At 41.6% G+C, this 20,289-nt stretch overlaps 4 protein-coding genes across 6 annotated transcripts; 1 reads left to right on the top strand and 3 right to left on the bottom strand.

Annotated features, from left to right (window-relative positions):
- Nucleotides 1–44: 44 nt before the first annotated feature.
- aanat2 (arylalkylamine N-acetyltransferase 2) lies at nt 45–2,022 on the bottom strand. Its single transcript, XM_061700555.1, has 3 exons — nt 1,851–2,022; nt 736–890; nt 45–350 (listed from the first exon to the last, which is right to left on the bottom strand). Exons 1-3 carry the CDS (start codon nt 2,017–2,019, stop codon nt 45–47), a joined length of 630 nt encoding a protein of 209 aa, XP_061556539.1. The 5' UTR covers nt 2,020–2,022.
- A 2,541-nt stretch (nt 2,023–4,563) lies between these two features.
- mgrn1b (mahogunin, ring finger 1b) lies at nt 4,564–13,210 on the bottom strand. Of its 3 annotated transcripts, none has more exons than XR_009770098.1 (17): nt 12,830–13,210; nt 12,319–12,437; nt 12,108–12,196; nt 11,866–12,012; nt 10,805–10,922; nt 10,657–10,723; nt 10,525–10,568; nt 10,390–10,437; nt 10,208–10,276; nt 9,950–10,109; nt 9,767–9,876; nt 9,109–9,317; nt 8,822–8,933; nt 8,694–8,739; nt 8,529–8,630; nt 6,897–7,065; nt 4,564–4,777 (listed from the first exon to the last, which is right to left on the bottom strand). XR_009770098.1 is itself a non-coding variant. In XM_061701059.1 (17 exons), the coding sequence occupies exons 1-16, from the start codon at nt 12,915–12,917 to the stop codon at nt 7,171–7,173; spliced, it is 1,569 nt and encodes a 522-aa protein (XP_061557043.1). In that variant the 5' UTR covers nt 12,918–13,210; the 3' UTR covers nt 6,976–7,065; nt 7,166–7,170. The 3 variants fall into 3 exon arrangements, 2 of the variants coding, with proteins under 2 accessions (XP_061557042.1, XP_061557043.1); XM_061701059.1 differs by lacking the exon at nt 4,564–4,777 and adding an exon at nt 7,166–7,211 and having other exon boundaries at nt 6,976–7,065; XM_061701058.1 differs by having other exon boundaries at nt 4,564–7,065.
- Nucleotides 13,211–13,645: 435 nt separating this feature from the next.
- cdip1 (cell death-inducing p53 target 1) lies at nt 13,646–19,318 on the top strand. The gene is made up of 5 exons (XM_061701366.1): nt 13,646–14,193; nt 15,388–15,550; nt 15,657–15,815; nt 16,979–17,258; nt 17,934–19,318. The coding sequence occupies exons 2-5, from the start codon at nt 15,475–15,477 to the stop codon at nt 18,043–18,045; spliced, it is 627 nt and encodes a 208-aa protein (XP_061557350.1). The 5' UTR covers nt 13,646–14,193; nt 15,388–15,474; the 3' UTR covers nt 18,046–19,318.
- polr3k (polymerase (RNA) III (DNA directed) polypeptide K) lies at nt 19,151–20,193 on the bottom strand. The gene is made up of 3 exons (XM_061701367.1): nt 19,936–20,193; nt 19,765–19,852; nt 19,151–19,569 (listed from the first exon to the last, which is right to left on the bottom strand). The coding sequence occupies exons 1-3, from the start codon at nt 20,044–20,046 to the stop codon at nt 19,442–19,444; spliced, it is 327 nt and encodes a 108-aa protein (XP_061557351.1). The 5' UTR covers nt 20,047–20,193; the 3' UTR covers nt 19,151–19,441.
- Between the last annotated feature and the right edge of the window lie 96 nt (nt 20,194–20,289).

Genomic DNA, 20,289 nt, shown 5'->3' with positions numbered 1-20,289 from the left:
CGTCGATCGAAGGCGGCGCGGCAGCGGCGGTTGGACGGGCAGTGCTAGCAGCCGCTGTTCCGCCTGGCGTACGCCTGCCCGCCGAGGAGGTACTCCATCTCCTGGAAGCGCATGTTGGACACGCTGATGGCCGACGGGCCTTTCTCCTTGAAGCCGGCCTTGAGGTAGAATGGCACCAGGAAGCCCTCGCAGACCAGCAGGGCCCGGCGGGGGCGCGGAATGCAGCGCAGGTACTGCAGGTAGCGCCACAGCAGGATGGAGCCCTTGCCCTGCTGACGGCAGCGGCGGTGCACCGACAGCACGTGGATGTGCACCGTCGACGTGTTGGCCACGTGCAGGGTCATGGCCTCCTTTGGGACACAACACAAAAATACCACACTCTGAATATACATCAAATGCACCACGCGTGCAGTCATTTGGAATTACTTGAAAAGTTAATTTTCTGATCATGACAATTGAAAATAGAATTATTACCTATCAGTTATAATTTTATATAAAATGTTAAATTGTTCTCCACATAATTCCAATTTGAACCATTGAATTAATCTTTTGAATTATTTTGATCGATTTGGACCGAAAAACATATATTTGCAAGGAATGTGAAAATTAAAACTGACAACATGACAACTTGGAGAATGTTTTTATTATAGATTTCCCACACTCTGGAAGACAGAATATTATAATTTATCGTGACATCTTATCCATCACGTAGTGCGCTCGGTAGCGCATTCTGACCTGCGAAAGCCTCTCTTTGTCCCAGCCGGAGCCGATGATGAAGGCGACCAGCTGGCCCTCCTCGAACCAGCCCAGCGAGAGCTCAGGGCACTGACCCACGAAGCGCAGCACCTCTTCCAGGGTCAGAGGGCACTCGCCGGACACCGAGATGAAAGCTGGAGCCGCAGGTCAGAGAGGGCAAGCACACGTCATAACGAGAAATTTGAAACAATTTACTTGTAAATACTGCTAGTGAAATATATGTCGTGGCGCATCGACTTTAAATTGTTGGTAGAGCCTAATGTGTTCAGTCAAAGTCATGGACTTAATAAGAGTGGAAATGGATATGGATGATGGTAGTAATTGGCATAAAGATAACACCACACTTGTCATCAGGGACTTACGAATAGCAGTAGTGGACTTAATAAAGGTGATGATGGACATAATAAAGGTCGTACTGGCCTTCATAATGGTATAATGTACTTGATAATAGTCGTAACGGACATACGCTGATAATAATGTACTACTTAAGATGGTAGAAAAAATTCACTTAGTGATAATGTACTAAATAACGGTAGTAACAGTAGTAGTAATGCACTGTACTTAAAAGGCTAGAAAATGTACTAGGAATGGACATGACAAAGGCAGAAATGTTTTGTACCTACAAAATGTACTTGATAATAGTACTTATAGACATAATTGTGGTATTAGTTACTTAAAATATTAGAAAATTGACTGAGTGCCAGTAATGGACTTAATTATGGTAAAAATGTTCTTAACAATGGAAGTAATGAACATAAAAGTAGTAGTAATGTACTGTACCTTAAAGGGTAGAACATGTACTTAGTGGTAGTAATGGACATAATAAAGGTAGAAATTGACTGAACACATTCACTGCCATTGACGGCTTTAGCAGTCAAATGTCCATGTTAACTGGGAAGGCTGACAGTGATTAAGAAGGGTGGTAATGGGAATAATGGTAATACATTTCGTAAATTTTTTTAGTAATTGACTTAAAAATGTACATAATGACAGAAATGGACATAAGAGAATAGTAGTAATCCACTGTACTTGAAATGGCACAATATGTACGAGCAGTGGACATAATAATGGTAGTAGTAATTGACAATCCAGACCTTCCCTCTCGATCTCGAAGACGCTGATGGCGTCCTGAGGCGTCAGGTTCCTGAACTCGCTGGCGGGCAGCGTGTGTCGCCTCTTCCGCAGAGGCCCGACCACCTGGACGGGCGTCTTGAGGAAGAACGGCTTGAGGAAGGGCGAGGAGCCGCTCAGGTACTGGGTCATCGTGCAGACTTGTCCTCTCACAAGGTGAAGGTGGTGCCGCTCCCCTCGCCGATGCCGTCGTGTGTGTTTGTGTGTGTGTGCGTGGGTTGTGTGAGCTCGGGGAGTCGAGTGTGTTGGCACAAGTAGCTGGCGAAAACGTGACGTGGATCCATTTTGTCTCTTAATCCCCAGCCCCCACACCCCCACCCGTGACAAGTGCCTGCTTTGCGCATCTTCAGCCGAAACACATTTGCGGTACCACTTTGACAATTGAGAATCAACACTTTTTTTTGTAATTCTATGAAAAGTTCATTGCGGCGATAACGGTATCGGTATCACTGTCGATTTTGTAGGCCTGCACAGTACTCATACTCGTAAAAATGCACTGATACTACACACCGGTACCACCAGCCTGACATATACTGTTTTAGGATCCATGTCACCCATGTGGAGGACACTTTAAAGTAAACACAGGTGACAAGACTTTTAGCCCATTTCAAATTATACTCTGCTCGTGCCCAAGAAGTCTTGCATTTTTTTTTTTTTTTTTTTTTTAACGGGTGTACACGGTTTTGGAGATCGAGGGCACGGGGGGCTCATGGAGTCGCACACTGGGAGATTTGCTCGAGTTGGCGTCTGGGTGATTTGACCACCTTAAAGAGGTTTAAGGCGCACTCATGAAATGAAGGTAAGCATGTTTACAGACGACCCCGTCACGGCTGCAAAGGGGAGCTCGCACGTGCCAACGGCAAATGCCCTGATGAAGGGCGGTCAAAATATTGGGAACACATTACGTGATAGGCTCGAGGCTGCAAAAAATGCGAAATAAAATGAATCCGCATGTCCACCAAATATAATGGCATGAAATGATTTTCTTTTTCTCTTTTGAAGTAAAATGAAATAAAACTTCTTAAGCGGGTGGATAGATGGAGCTTTATTTTATTAAATTATTATTCACGATAATGAGTACAAATAAGTAAGTAAAAAAAAAAACATTGCATTATTATAATAATTCATAATTGGGAAAACTTAATTAGGCAAACTTAAAAAAGTAAAAAAAAGTATAACAGAATGAATACATGTTTAACAGGAATATATGGTTTATATACTACTGCACAGTAGATTACTGTTAAATATATTTATGATGTTGATATGTATTTACTGATAATGATATATAGAGATTGAATATAACTAAGAGGAATCATCTTTATATGTTAAACCTAATATCAATTTATGATAAATTAATTGCCAAGTTAGTGAATGATCATAGTATTGTAGTTATTTATTGAAAACGGGGCACAAGATCTCATAATTAAGAAATGTTGATTTTTTTTTTTTGGGACATTCCACCAAATCAGTGAAAATGTATAAATGCATGATTAAATCAACTGTAAAGAACATTGTTGTTGTTTTATTAAACAAAGTGTCCTGCACATTGATATGATTACATCTTTAATAAATAAAATTTGAAAGATACATTTACACTACCTTGAACACTGGAAAACATGTTTTGCCTTAGACTTGACCACAAAATGTATATTTAAATCCTTTACAAATGTTTTTTTTTTTTTTACGTGTTATCTTAATCATCTTTATCGCAACTATAGTTTCATTTACAAAAAAACCCAATAGTTTTCATTTCCCCCCCGCTGAAAAATTGGGAATATCCCAAAAGTCACGTGGTTCACCGGAAGTTTCATTGTTCAGATCCTCTGCAGGCCACGGGAAGGCCAAAAGTAAGTTCGCTTATTTATTTTTCTGTATATTTGATGAAATTTCATTTATGACCGTGGGGGGGTTAAAATATCAGCTCAGTCCTCGTATACCTTAATCATTTGTTTTAAATACATTTTTTGTTGACTAATTGTCATGTGCTGAGTTTCAACATGCTCCGAGTATAAATGCCATGAGGCTGTTAGTCATGCATTTTCTAACTCGGTACTAAAAACTCACTCTTGTTACTTTGAGTCCTGTAAGTCAAATGGTAACTTTCAGCCGTGTAAAAGGTGGGCTCAGATTGGAAAGTGCAACAAATGGAACAAGGCCGCTTCGAAAAAAAGATGACTAAAGAAGCAAAGGTAACACGCGGTTATGTTATTTTCTCCCATAGGATGCTAAAGTGAACAAATTCAATCAAGTTCCCGTCATAAAACCTTTATTAACAGGGAAGTTTGCAGTAGTAAAATTATGTACGGGTAAATGCTATGTAAATTAGCATATGCTTGGGAAATTTTGTGGACATTATTGATTTTTTTTTTTTTTTTTTTTTAAATAACCGTATTGCTTCTCTTGTAGTTATCAGCCAGACACTTTTCCCAGTTTCCATGTCATCCATTTGCTGTTCTACAGTTTTCATCACACTTTTGCTCTTCGCGTCCATTATTACACTTCTGTGACGCATAACCTTCCAAAGACCTTTTTGGATGGCACTCCAAACTGTGCAACTTCTGGTGAGTTTTACTTTGGAGGTTCCACTCTATGGTTCCTCATATAAATTAAGCGCTAATTTGATGACATAAAAAAAAAAAAAAAACTCCAATCCAAATAAGATAGCACCCCTCCAGACACCTTTGACATAATGACTGTTTGCTTTTTATTGTTGTTCTACGCGCATGCTGCTATACACACACACACGAGGCTTAAAGACAGCATCTTACAGGGTGGGCGGGGCTTGACACACACACACACACACACACACAAACAAACGATTTAGTGTGGCGTTGTCCTGGATACCAGGTCCATATGCGGTCGGAACGAGGGCAGGAAGGCATGGCGTCGACTTGAAATGGGACAGAGAAGCCACAAATATTTATGAAAAAAAAATAAAATAAAAAATAATCACATGTACAATGTTTGCATGGTTGGAAAATCTGCGTATTGATTAAATGCATAATTGATACACTACGTAGTCAACTGACAGCTAATTTTAATATTTCTTAATTACAATAACTGTACATGAAATCTCCAGTTTGGGTGCAGCTGTCGCGTGCTGTGGGCCTCTCGGGAAAGAACGAGCAGGCAAACCAATCAACTCAAGGCACAAAGATGTACAGAATGCTCCTTTTGTTTTTCTTGCAACGACTTCACATAAGCAAACGGCGGCACACGTGCAGCTGAAGCATCTTTACAGGTTGCGGGGTCTACGGGTTCAAGTTGTAGCCGTTGTTTTCCATAATACAGTGAACATGCGTATTCAGACATTTTTTTGCGGGGGGGACCTATCCTACGTTTTGGTGGCGTCTTGGTGCAAAGCGACTACGTCGAAGGAAAGAAGCTTCATTTAGTCAGGCCGCAGCCTTGTCGGTTATTAAAAACAATGCTTTGATCTGCTGGCATCGAGAGGCAATTACAAAACTTTTGATGTGGATGTCAATTACGATTTTCACTACTCGCGCCCTCGCAAATAGCGAGAGTTCACCGTATTACTGTAACTGCATCTAGTTCATTATGTCAATATCAGTATCTTATTTCTCCCCCCTAAATATCATTTACATTGGATGAGTATACAATGTGAAAGGTAGCACGGAATTCCAGTACATGTATGAGAATCAATTTTGCATGATTTAAAGAATTAAACACAGCATGTTGATGTTTGAAATGATCAAGGTCTATTAGGGCCAAGTAGAAAAGTAATAAAAGTCAAATCGAAAGAAAAAAAACGTTTTAAGAGAAAAGGTAATACTGTGAGAATTTCGGTTTTACTGTCAAAAAGGTGGTACAGTATGTTGAGAATAAAGTCGTAAAAAAGTCAGAGAATAAATATCCTACTTTTATGACAAAGTAAAAACATTGAAAAAATAAAGTCTTAACTTTTATGACTACAATGTTGGTACATTGTGAGGGGAAAAAATTATTTCATGATTAAATATTTTGTCATGAAACAAGAAAAAGTAATTTATGTTGCGAGACTAAAGTTATTTTCATGGTAAAAAATGGTGCAGTGTAAAAATAAAGTTGCAATATTACTCCAAACGTTTTTTTGTAAAATGCAAGAATAAAGTCAAAATATTGCAAGAATGAAGAACATTTGAATTTGTACATTGAGACAAATGTTGTATTTGAGCTACAAAAATATTGCCGCTAGTTTGAAAACATACCGGCGACACCCCGGGACTGGTGGCGACGAACGTCTTACAACACGCTATGCTATTGAACATAAGCTGAAACGGATCGCTTTGTCGAAATAATATATGCGCGGAACTCCCGCTAATTACGACGACTACTGTGAGCGTAATGGTGAGTTGTATTTTTCTGTCCTTTGCTTTTGTTTGTTTCTGTGCCTGTCCGACACAATATGTCTTTAAGTGAAACCGGTCCGTAGCGCAAAAAAAGATTGAAGACCGCTGTACTGTGCTGATAAAATATTAATTAACCTCATCGATTAATCGACTTAGCCTCACCTTTAAAAACAATATGGTCCACTGCAAAAAAAAAATTGGCATTCAACCCCTAGTTCATGGTGAGAAAAAGTTGCAAAAATTAATTGCAACTGTCAGGAGGAAAAAAAACCAAAACATTTTTCAGATTTTAAACTCCGATTTCTTTACACAATTTGACTAAATCCTCCTAATAAATATTTTTCTTTTCATTGTTGCCCTAATACACCTTTTCACATAATCTCATGGTAAAGTCTGGATTGGATTATAAACCATTTGGTCAGAGTGCAAAAATCACTTCAGAAACCACACTAAGAATATAACTTCTTGAAAAATTCATGAATGGTGAGTAGCATATTCAAACACAGACAGATGTTAAAAATATATATGTATATATATATATATATATATATATATACGTCTGAATGTGGGATTGAGCAGTGGAGTTCAAATAGACTAAGTGTGCTTTGAGTCTGAAGAATCCACATTACGAGAGCATTTATATAGAAAACTGTTTCCTACACGTCGGCCCTGATGAGAGGCGGAACGAAGAGTCGGGGAGGCAAAAAGCGCGGACGTCAAGGGAGGAGGTGCTCGTCTTCTCTGTGGAAGCTGTCGGCGGGGCACAGGAGAGGCTGGCTGGAGCAGTTTGTGCTCTGACTCTTCAGGCTCTCCGTGGACTCGGACGACCCTGGAGGGAGATGCGGGGCGGGGGGATATGAGACGGCGGAAGCGCGTCAAGGATCCGAAAATACCAAGCGGCGAGAGCGGGACAGGAAAGCCTTACATACCGCGCTTACTCCTCCATACCAATAGAGCAGGAGTCGGGACCTAGGGCTGGTGAGGAGTGAGGACGGCGAGGAGGTGGAGGAGCGCAAGGAGAGGAAATGTTAGGAAACAAAGAGGAGCACACCGCCGACATGCAAAGCGTCCGGAGTGAATTCAAGGCGACAGACAAAACATACCAGAGTGGACACTTAACACCAGAAAAGCCGATACGCTGGGAGCCGACACTCATCGGTCACAACATTAGGTACACCTGCACAATCCAACGCAAGAGCGGTACCAAAAAAAAATCATAATTATAATAATGCTCACTTTTGATTGACACTGTCCAAGAGCGATGTAAGCATGCAATAATAATATAAATATATATATATATTTTTTTAACTCTACCACAAACCTCTCAAACAATTTTTGGATACAAGCAAAAAAAAAAAAAAAAAAAATCTAAAAGCCATACACAGGGCATAAAAAGTCTGCACACCCCTGTTCAAATGCCCTTTTTTTGTGGCATAAATAAAGTGAGAGCAAGATAAATAATTTCAAAACATTTTTTTTTTTTGTTTGTTTGGGAGATTTTGTTATGGTCAGGTGAAACCAAAGTTGAACTTTATGGCCAAATTCCAAAAGGTATGTTTTGGAAGACCGCACCAATTCTGAACATGGCCACCACATCCCAGTCATAAGAGGGTGTGCACACTACTGCAACCACATTATTTCTGTCAGTCGTTTTTACCCCCCCCCCCCCCCCCCCCCCCTTGAAAGAATTAAAAAAATATTTTCAATTGAATTGAACAGGTTGGAGGCCACATTAATGGTGGAAAAAGTTTAGAAATTCTAAATCTTGTTCTCGTTATTTTATATCACAAAACTCGAGCATTTGAACAGGGGTGTGTAGACTATTTTTTTTATCCACTGGATGTCTTTTAGATGTTTTTTTGCTTGTATCCTAAAATTGTATTTTGGCTGAAAAGTTTTGAAAAATTCTGTTTTCGAGAGAAATATATTTGAATTGTATTCATTTGTACAATTTAGGAAGTAACCCTTCACTCAGTGGGAAAATGTGTACATTTCTGCCACTTTAAAGCGAAAATGAATGTACTTTTTAAACCTTGAAAAAGCAACATTATAATACAAAAGTAACACAGTTCTTTACCACTGCAAAAATAAAAAAACCTCCGTACCTCTGACAGTGTCTATCAAAATGAGCATTATTATCATTGTAAAGGCATTTGATCCAGCTCTCGCATTGGATCTTATCCGAACGCGTATGTGTACCTACTAAAGTGTCCAGCGAGTGTACTATTTACCCTCGGGAATTCACAGGACATATACGCTCACGTGATGTTAGTTATTTGCCGTATCTCTCACCTGGCAACGACAGTTCGCCCGGAGGGTCGCTCTCTGTTTTGGTCAAGCTGCTGCGTTCGCTGCCGCAGTCCTGGAGGATGTCGCCGGCGTGCATCCTGTCCTCTGGAGCGTCAAACAAAAGCGTCACTCAAACGCACCATACAAGTTCCGATTCGGGCGACTCACCCTCATCCGGGGACAGCGAGTCTGCTACGTCCTCGGTTGCTGTGGCCTAGAGCGAAGGAGACCTCGCAATTACTTGCGTCTGGCGGTTTTAAAAGGCGAGGACCCGGGGGGAGGGCATGTCGACTTACGTCTGTGGGAGCGGGACTGCTGGACAGGAGCGTGTGCGGCTGAGCGTCCGACATCTCCGACAGCTTCTCCTCATCCTCCTCCTGGATGGGAGAAGATGGGGACCTCAGCGTGCTGGGGGAGATATGAAGAAACAAGTTAGTCCTGACACGCTACAAACTGTTTTACCGTTTTTCTCCATATAGTGGCCGTGGATGACTTTGCTTCGGTTGGTAAATTAACTTTAATATCCATGTGTGAGCAATGCCCATTACATTACTAATTGTGGGATTTTTATTTCTTTTTTTACCTATCAGGTGATTTGCTGACTTTGCCTTTCTGCAGACCGCCGTCGCTCAGATGCTCGGGGGAGCTCAGCTGCCGGCCCCCGTCGCCGCTCGAAGAGTTGACGTCCTCGTAGAGGGGCGCCGAGGGGACGGCGGGCGACACGGACCGCAACCCGTTCAGGGCCTCCAACAGAGAGACGGGCTCAAAGCCAGGCGGCACTGAGTCAGTGCCCTGCAAGATAAGTGCAAAACTAAGTAAGAGCCATGCTAAATATTAGGAATGCCGATACTGTACGTTTGTATGCGTAGTTGAGAAAAATAAAATAAAATCCACCGCTACTACTAACTACATTGATACCACTTTACAAGCCTGATATATACTTTCACGGCAGGTAATGTTATTCACATAATTAAAAAAAAAAAAAAAACTAAATTCAGACAAATTGTTCTGGAAGGAAATTTCTATAGGTTGGCAGCTCAGCACTCATACCCATAAATGCAATTTTACTAATAGCTGACATAGTCATTTCTTTCTGTGTTTCGGCTTCTGTGTTCTTGGCGTTTCAGCCAAGAATTTTCATCACTAATAAATACTTGTACACATACTCGGTCTGAAAAATAAGTGGTATCGGTGCATCCCTACTAAATACACAGCAGCAGAATAATGTTCTGGAAACGTACAGAGTGCTCGTCGTGGTCCATCGTCTGCGCCAGAACAGGACTGAAGGAGACGGGGGAGAGCGCGCCGGGCTTTTTCCGCACAGCTCGGATCTGCAACAAGGCTCTGAAGGCTGCGTCGGAGGAAACACGGATCCAGTTAAGACTGCTCCGTCTCCCACTGAAAACAAACATTACTCCACCTACGCAGTCTGCAGATGGGACAGTTGTTGGCTTGGTAGCGCAAGGTGTCGGCGCACGAGTTGCAGAGGCAGAGATGTCTGCAGGGCAGGATGAGCGTGTCCCGCAGGTCCGACAAACACACCACGCACTCGTTGCTGTTGTCGCTGTTCTCGTCGTCTGACGGCTGCGCAGGGAGAGAGGGAGAGAGAGAGAGAGAGAGGACACGTTCAAAACGGCGCTTTTGAAATCATCTTCATTCCCGTCTTGCTTTCATGCGTCTACCTTTGTCTCTTGGTTGTTCTTGTTCTCGATGCCGTAGATCTCCTGTAAGAGGTAGCTCACACGGTCCACCTACAGGCAACAGTTTGAAAATTCATGTTGCGGATACATAGAGAAGAGCTCGGTTAATGTTCCGTTGGGATAAAAAGTGTCCGTCACGGACATGCAATACACATGAAACCTACAATTTGCTTTTGCTTCAGTGGCTTGACGGAGAAACTGCCATCAACGTGCTGCGGGGGGGGGAGCATAGAACAAATATGTGTTGGGGTCTTTAAATGACAAATGTAGAATAATTAATGACTTAAATGTATACGTACTCGTTCAAAGGCTGCCAAAAGAACATGAGCATGTCCGAGGCAGTCTTGGAAAAAAGGCACAGATTAGTAGTTAACACACAGTGGTTTGTGAGTGTGTTGTAACTCGCAGTCGACCACTCAACATCAGCCTACCATCCCCTTCGTCGACCACGGCTTGGATCACCATGGGAAACACCCCTCGGTCGAGGTCAAAGTTGAGCTTTGTAAGAAGAAGAAAATACATATAAATATCAAATTGTATTGCGGATGGATGAACAATGTTGTGGGTGCAGATACTGACGTCTTCCTCCCTCCACTCGCTGAAGTCTATCTTGAAAGAGGGCATGGAGAACTGCTGGCTGACGCCCCTCTTGTAGTGGACCGTCTCCGAGGCCATGGTTGCATCCTTCGGGCTGTACCTTCACGGAACATTGGTGGGAAACGAGGCTTAGTAGTGCGCCGTCGTCATCATCATCATCATCACAGAATCTATCTATTTTGGGGGGCTTTCCCTCATCATTGCACCTCTCATTACACAACAACCTTACACAAACTCCACTGTCTTCTTCATTTGAGTCACATGCGCAGTCTCCATGGCAACTGGCAGTTGCTAAGGACCCACCAAGTCCATTGTAGTATTTGAGCTCAGTGAAATCCCGCTGGAGACGCTTGTATTAGTTATACTATAACAGGAACTGCGTTTCATTGGGTCATTGTCATAAAATCGAGATCCCCATAAACTCAATCCCATGTGTAATATTGTGGTTGTATCGGTGGTGTAAAACTGTAGGTCGTCATATCCGGATTCTTTCCAAATACAGTGGTGCCTTGACTTAGTTTAATTCATGGCGTGACTGTGCTCATAACTGAAAACACTCGTATCTGAAAAGAATGTAAAAAGCTAATAACCCGCTCCAGCTCTTGTGCTCCTGGTGTGAGCGCCTTTGCCACCGGGATGGGGGGGTGGGGGTGGGGGGGGGGGGGGGCAAACAAAGAAGAGTTTCAAAATTAAGTGACTAAGTAAGATGACTGCAGACTGGCAGAGAAGAATATATGCCTGTGAGCACTCTTATATTGTCTGTCTAGATGTGCTGTTGCACCATTTGTGTTCAAATATCCATTACCTAAAGCATCATAACGCCGATACATACATAGATACAATTCCTTATCCCGTCTATGGCATTTTGCAACTTTGTGTTATTATTAAGCTACCGGACTTTCAAAGTGATGTGGTTGTGATAAAAACACAGCATGTCATTCATTCTTTGACTTATTTTTAGATTTACACTAAACCAGCTGGGACCCAGGAGTGGAGGTTTTAGGTTTAATTTAAATCAGCGTCGTACAAAAAGGGATTCTTACACGGCCATCCCATTGGAGAATTCCTCAAAGGCCTGGCAGTAGAGAGTGATGGCCACCCGAGCATCTGCGTCAAAGGTGAACTCCACGCCGTACTGGACCTTTGGTTTGCCGCCCTCCTCCACCGGCGTGTCGGAGTCGTCTTTATACCTGCCGACCAGAATGGTAGACGGCCATCAGGACTGCAGGAGTCAAACATGCTGCTTAAAATGACGCTCACGTCAAGTTAGCCCGATCATCCGCACCTGACCAAACGCAACGAGTCCTTCCGAATGTTCACTAGACTCCGGAGCGTTTTTACAGGCTCGTGGGGTGCGGGCGTGATGTAGGGGAACTGGAGAGAGACACGTTATCATCATTGTGCTTGATATGCCCTGCTTCATTTCGATAACTTTCTAGTGCGGTATCATTGTAAAATGTAATTCTGAAGCGTGAGGGACGATAAGGTGGGTTCACCTGCACTGGCCTGTTTCCCAGGAAATTTAAATCCATGTTCTCCCCAAAAAGGTATCCCTCGGGATGTGGAGTGTCAAACTTCTCCCCTCCCATGAAGAAGTGACTGGCGAAATAATTGCCTGTGGAAGAGAAAAACAATGAAGATACTGTAATTATATATATTTTTCAATAATCACATAACATATACTAACAAAATCAATTGCCATTAAACTAGCAGCCATAGGAATACATGTGAAACGGTATATTACTTACAAACTCAACCTGACATCAAAACATTTAGTCGACTGTCTAATTTCAGTGTCGTCTCATTTAGCGTGTTGACATATTTAAGTCCCAGTTTGCAGAGCTTCGATTTTAAATTCATGCAAACAAAGCATCCAGTTTAACTGCTATACATAAGGCACAGCCCATACATTTACGTAAATAGCGGCGACTACATCTCCAACAATTCGAAGTCATCATTTGGAGCCATAAAAGGAGCCCTAATGGCAAAAAACTACCGACGATTTACCAGATTTCGGTGGGAAACGATAGGCCGAGTTAGCTTGGATGTCGATGTCTTCAACCCCGGCGATTCTGCGACTCAGGATGGAGCCCATATTCGTCTTTCTCCGCCACCGAGCACGACGTTAGCTAGCAGGCAGCCAAGACGGCTAACGGAGCGTCAGCAACTGAGACTGGTGGCGACCGCGCTCGGACAACACGAACGACAAATTAAACGGTCACGTAATACAATTCGATTTCATTTGACATCGCCATTGATTTGCGGACAGCCACGCGCCGAGTCCAGAAAGAAAAGTGGGCGAGCTGTTGTTTTGCCAGGGGGGGATGCTAATTGCTAACGTTAGCGCAGTGACGCCTCCTCCGGGGCACTTCCTGATGTCGCGAGCGTTCGCTTTGTAGCAGGGCGGTGCCCGTTGGGGGGCGGTGCGGAGGAAAGTCAGTGGGAGGTCAGGCGGGGAAGTGTCTGTTGATTGTTTTTTTAAACATATTCATATAATTCGATAATAACGGCAAGGACGCTTGTATTTTTTCAAAGGCATATTAAGCAATAGGAGTAAAATCCAATAGTGTATATCCCAAAATGCAAATTATGAAATTTCATCTGGGACGCATAACGGTAGAGACTTTTTGGCATCAAAATGTCACTTTTATTTTTCACCAGGTGTGCCAGCGCATCACGACCTATGACCCTCCTCATTTTTTTTTGCATTTTGAAGTAACTGCCAATAATTCAAACTGCACATATCAGTAAAATGAATTTATTTTATAATGAAATTCAGTGGGGTATGTCTTTCAAATCAAATTGCATGAAAATGAACCACATACGTTGTGTACACTGCATGTATTATGAGAGCATATTTATATTCAAATTCATCCATGATATGGTCCGATTATTAGAAATATTTTTGTATGGGGTTGAGCATGCTGCTCCCGAACGGACACATTCAGAAACTGCAATAATAAAAGCACTAAATTAATCAGTAGTGCAGTATGACAGTAATAACAGTGCTACTAGTATTGTGTGCTGTTGGCTCCAGTGTAATTAACGCCAATCTCGCATTTACTGTGAAACCAAACGTCAATTTTGTATTTATTTTATTTTTGTTTATTGTTTACTGTTGATGACCCCCTAAAGCGATTGTTTTCGTTGGTTTCATACTTATATATATATTTTTAAATGTGTCTGGGGATGAAACTGTTTAATTTGATCGTTGAATGTAGCAGAAACAAAATAATAATAATAATAATAATAATAATAATTAAACAAATTTGGCCCTTCTTGCGATTTTACGACTTCTTGTGTAAATATCCGGTTTAGCGGACGTCGGATGTCGTCATAACGTCAAACGCAAAGCTGCCTTTCCGCAAGAGGTAATAGCTGTCAGGCTCTCCATGACAATATTATATTTTAATTACTGTAAGATATTGTTGACTGTGTTTGTTGCGCTGATATCTCCGATGTTTCTCTTTTGGTGAGCAGCTCGAATGGCGACGCGGCTATCGTTAGCACAACAAGCTACACACGGCTGAGCAAAACACAATTGTGAGGCCATTAAGGGAATGTTAAGTTAATGGTTGGCAGCTACACTGAAGTAAATATGTAAAAACAATGGCCTCTCGCTGTCAGATAGTCTTGAGTCGAATCTGAAGCGATTCTCTTTTGTCAGCTGTCAACTAGCTTAGCATAACTAGCCGTAGTATAATACGTCACTAATAATATCGGAGTCAACATTTGGAGCCCATAACGTGCACTGTTTTCGATTTATTATTATTATTGTTGTTGTTTTGTTAAACAATTTCCCCTCTTGTGTGGATTACGTCAAGGAAGTATTCAGGGGATGCTTGTGCTTGGAAGCTTTGAGCAGGATAATCTCGAGGATTTAAATAAAACATCATCTTGCTTACCTGCTAGCCGTGTACGTAAAATGTAAAATATATATGTATATATATATATATATATATATATATATGTGTATATATACGTATAAGTGTGTATATATATATATGTATATACGAATATATATATATATACATATGTTTTTTTATATATGTATATGTATATATATATATATATATATATATATATATATACACACATATACATATGTGTGTGTGTGTGTATATATGCATATATATATATATATATATATATATATATATATACACACACACACATATATACTCTCTACATGATGCGTTCACTCTGGGCACGATGCAGGAGTGGGGGTCGGAGTTGTTGTTGGCAGCCAGACCAGACAGACCAGTTCCGTAGCTCCTCAATGAGAGTAGACTTTGAACTTCGTAAAAGTAGTTTTGCCTTTGTCGAGCAGAAACCTACGACTGTATCTGTGTCAGAGCGGACTTGGTGTGTGAGAGTTAACTGCTGCGATAAACCCGTATTTTAAGTAGGACTCCTGTTCGTTCGCGAACATTTCGTTCAAAAGAACAAATCTTTTCAGTCAATGTAATGAACTCAACTGTCCCTATTTCAATAACAGCAAACACTTCCTTCACCTCTTTGAGCAAGTTTACAACTCAAACTGTGTGTGCTTTGTGTTGCGGCAGCGTGAAAGAATACCAAAGAGTTCTCAGAAGAGCTCTGCATCCCGACACATTCCCTCCTCCCACCGGTGTCCAGTCTCGCAGGCCAGTATGTCCAGCGATCCTCCTCCGCCATACCCCGGCGGTCCTAGTGCTCCCCTCATCGAGGAGAAAAATGGACAAGCAGGTAAAAAAAAAAAAAAAAAAAAAAAAAAAAAGTGTTCGCCCAGGGTTAACTGTGTGTCTTCAGCGCAGAATGTTGCTTTATTTTTCCACTGGCTTCTGTGAAACAGGTTCTGCAAGGACAGGGCCCCCGCAGGGTCAACCTCTACCTCCAGACTACGGCCCACCCCCGTATGAAGGCCCACACCCGGGCTTCCTCCCTCCACACGTCCCCGGAGATGGGCCCATGCCCATGCCCATGCCAATGCATATGCCCCCGCCACCCCAAGGTGACACACAATGTCTGAAGTACATCCTGTTTCCTCATATAGTGGCTATTGTAGGGGATCCCAAAAGAGACTGTATACTCCCTCTTTTACCTTTTTGTTTCAGGTCTCATTCGTACAGATGTGAGGCCATCAGCATTTGACAGTTTGGGCTTTGCAGTTTTTGTAAGCACGCCATTCCCTTCTCTGTGGCCCATCAATTGATATTGGACCAGCGTTTCAAAACTGCTGCCTGGCAAGAAATCTTACTGCCACCGACTGCAGTTCGGCTCCAGTTTGAGAAGAGTTATGGCCGTCACATTGTTCCAACGCCTACTTAACATAATTACACTATCCATGGCAGGTTTCTCAAAGCAGGATGTGTTTTGACAAACCAAGGAGCAGAAAGAAGGCCTGCTACATTCACCACTGATGAAAAAAAATGGCGTTTGCGTAATATCAGGGAGATGAGGAGGGCTACACTACAACACAGCGTCCACAGAAGCTCAATTTAGCGTGAATTGTACCACACATTGGAGCAGCGTGACGGCCATAAATCTTGTCAAACTGGCACTGGACTGCAGCTGGGGAGAGAAAAAGTTTTTTTCCAGGGCGTCAATTTTGCAATGCTCCTCAAATGTCAATCGGCACGATAGGCTTATACAAAACTGCAATGCGCTAAACTGGCAAATGCAGATGGCCTCCCATCTGTCCGGAAAATACCTGCAACAAAATAGAAAAACAGGAAGCGTACAGTGACTTGTGGGACACCTTGTATGTTTTTTTTTTGGTGGGCTCAGTGTCGAAACGTTTTGCAAATTCTGCTCTGTTATTCTGCCATTTCTCTCTGTAAGTGGCCAGCTATTTGAAGTTGATTACAACTTCAAATAGTTGGTGTCCATTTGAGGTGCGGAAGTTATTTATTAACGAGTAATTGGGGCATGGCCTAAATTTCACTTATTATAGGTGAAATGCTTTTTTAATAATAATCTTAAATTTAAAAATACAGAATAATTATTAGAATTATACTCAACGTGTTTGTCCTGTTCAATAAAGGACTGAAAGTTCATCGACTCCTTTTTCTTTCAGTTTACTCGAGCAGCGCCATATCTGAAGCTTTTAATTTATTGTAAACTAGTTCAGTTCGTCATGCATTTTGTTTTTTTTTTTGCTTATTTTTGCTGAAGTTGGCGCTTACCCGCCACACGGCCACTTCCCGCACCCCATGCCCGGCCACATAGGCCCCGGCGGTCCCGGCCCCTTCGTGCACATGGGGGGCCACACGGCGACCACCGTCATGGCCCCGCCGGGCGGCGCCACTACGGTGACGGTGCTGCAAGGCGAGATGTTCCAGATGTCGCCGGTGCAGACTGTTTGTCCGCACTGCCAGCAGGCAATCGTCACACGCATCTCCCATGACGTGGGCCTCATGAACACCCTCTTCTGTCTCTTCTGCTTCTTCGTGGGGTAAGCTCTTTTCACTTTACAGGTGCATCTCACTTAATTGAAATATCGTGGAAAAGTTCATTTAGTTCAGTAGTTCAATACATAAAGTGAAACTCAATATAACAGGTGCCGCTCAATAAATTAGAATACTGTAGATTTCATTGTATTTTAGAATTGCGATTCCAAAAGTGAAAGTCATGTCAATTCGTTCAGCACGAGAAAATGCTTTTCAAAAGGCCAATTTCAACCTCATTTCCATATTAAAATCTTTTTGACGGTTTCTTTTGTAACATTCTAATTTCTTGGCGATGGTAAAATGGGTTTTTGTGAGATGTCAGCTAAAATCATCAAAATAAAAACACAATTATAATATAGTTTACTATCTATATGTGAATTTTTGAATTGAACTACAGAAATACATTACGTTTTCTAGTTCTAATTGATTGATACACCTGAGTTATGACTTGACATTCAAATGATTTAGCAACGTGACAATATTTTCCAAAAATGACAGTGTGTCAAAATGCATAGTGGTTGCAATGTCCACTTGGCAATATGGGCAGTAGAATAGGTCCTGTACTTTTGTAATCAATTGTTTTTATGTGATTTTTATGGATTTTAGAGGCGTTTGAAGTGCTCATTCTGTTTCTTGTTTGTTTGAAAATTTGAAAAAAGATGGCATGCTCTTCATTTCAGGTGCGATCTGGGCTGCTGCTTGATTCCTTGTCTGATCGACGACCTGAAGGATGTGACGCACAGCTGCCCTTACTGCAAGGGCTACATCTACACATACAAACGTATATGCTAACCACCACTGACGCCCGCTCGCAGTGCCACGCTTTTTTTCCTTTCTCCCCCGTCTCAGCCATTACGTTTGCAACTTTTTGACCTCTTAATTTGTCTTTTTGAAACCAGTTAAGTATGTCATAGATATCCTTCACCGCATAAGTTCTTGCAGAAGTTCAACAGGCTGCATTTTTTCTCCTCTCCTATTTTGTCGGGAAAGTGAAGGCTTGTCACGATGTTACATGTGTAAGTGAAGAAGTTTTTTGTAGGGAAAGGCTGTGAAACTGGTCACTTTATTTGAACTGATCTGTAAATATGGCATGAAGCAAGCTGGGTTTAGTCTTTATTTCCTGTCCTATTTATCTAGAGTATTTTAAGGTTTGTTTTAACATGTCCATCTTGAAGATTGTGAACATTTGTGTCTGTCACTTTGACTTCTTTTCCGATCCCTTCTTGAATGTGAATATTCCCATCTTGATGTGTGCATTTGCTTTTTTTGCTTTTTAAGAGTCATTTTAATTTTTAATCTGCCGGGCTTCTTGCAGTATGCACAATGACAGTTGAGCTGTTTCCCTGTTCATGATGTACTTTAAGAAAAAAGACATTTGCACTTTAGAGATAAATTACCCTCCTTGGAAAAACCTAGTCATTAAAGTTGAGGCTTCTTCCGGCTTTGATCTCAATGAATCCCTCCGTAGGTGCACTTAAGTTGAAGTTAACTGTTACCGGTGTGAAAATCTGATCTCACCAAGATTGTATCGTCACCTGTACTGTCGGCCGAATGTTTTGCCGCCGCCGCCGCCGCCTCAGCGAACGGGTCGTTTTTGACAGACGAGAGAATGTTGGAGAACAAGTTACGTTACCGTCACGCTCATTCGAATATGAAAAAGCATGTTAAAAATAGGAAAAAGGCTGCCATAATGTGATTATATCCTAGCCACAGAGTTGCATAGTAATGATGTATTCAGATTTGAAACAATTCTTCATCGACAGCATGCCCCCATGAGTAGCTCACTACTTTGCAGATAATGCGCATTTAAATAAAAAAATGTGAAATAACGCCATGACTAAATGTGCATTTAAGTTGCATTTTTGTTCCCAGGCTTGCAAAACTGTGCAACTAATTTAAAAAAAAAAAAAATGTTTTATTACAAAGTACTGTATGCCATTATGGTGGTAAATTTGCCAGTCTGCATTGCTCTCTCCATGTTTTTAATATGTATAACGACGTAAATCAGACTTGTTTGAAGGTTGTATATAGGTACTATTTTATCAATAAAAATTAAGTACATCACTGAAAATGTGTCATTTGGAGAAATTATTTACATATACATATGCTTATCAAGTACTGAGCAGCTGGGATCACATTTGAAGACAAAACAAAAGATTATTTTCACAATGTGTGTGAATGAAATCCGTTAATCTCTCCATCTGTGTCCACATTGGGCATTGCAGCATTTGTAGAAAGTGGTCATGGGTTCGTCGGCGGATCGGGTCTGAATCTGCATGAAATATGCCCGAGGATGCTCACACTTTGGACAGGTTTCTATACAAAAACCAAACAAAAGGGATTCATAACATTGTCATTGCAGTTCCTGTAATTTTCTTGTATTTGTTGAATGTTGTCCGTTAGTGCTCTCTAGCTTCTCTAATTTATACAGTATTTGTATTGTGAAGGTACAAAGTGGATTCTGACCACATGGGATTATTATTGAAGTACGTATTTGTCATGTCAACTCACCAGCAGTGGAATCCACATTTTCCCAAGCAGCAGCTCCACCCAAAACATCATCCACTTCCTTTAACTTGGGGTACTTTCTATAGTTTACCTGCAAACCGTAAAACGTGTCAGAATTCATTCAAAAACAATCATAGTTGAACGTATCGTATATACTAAGCGTGTTCGACCCACCTTTCTCGTGACGTTATGAACATAGGGACAAGTATTACACGCAAACCTCAAGCACTTCTGTCCCTCTTCGACGATCAAAACATTCCCGCAGGTCGGACAAAAAAGAAGCATACTAGCGAAGACTACGCGCTACTAACAGCTAAACAAAAAATGTCAAAGAGAAAAACGCGATATGGGAGTAATATCATGCCCCAAAATACAAACAAAACACGCCAGCTTCGGTTACTGTATTCCAGAATCAAAACATGTAACGTGACAAGGCGTTGCTCTTTTTAGAGGCCGCTCAGAAACAAGAGTTCGGAACCATTTGAAAAAGCATTTCACTCAAGCTGACAGCTAAAAATAAATCCACAA

Source organism: Phycodurus eques, chromosome 16 (assembly GCF_024500275.1).
Source record: "Phycodurus eques isolate BA_2022a chromosome 16, UOR_Pequ_1.1, whole genome shotgun sequence".
NCBI classification, from domain to species: Eukaryota; Metazoa; Chordata; class Actinopteri; order Syngnathiformes; family Syngnathidae; genus Phycodurus; species Phycodurus eques.
The sequence above is the reverse complement of the archived record's forward strand: the minus strand, read 5'-3'. Positions and strand labels throughout refer to the sequence as shown.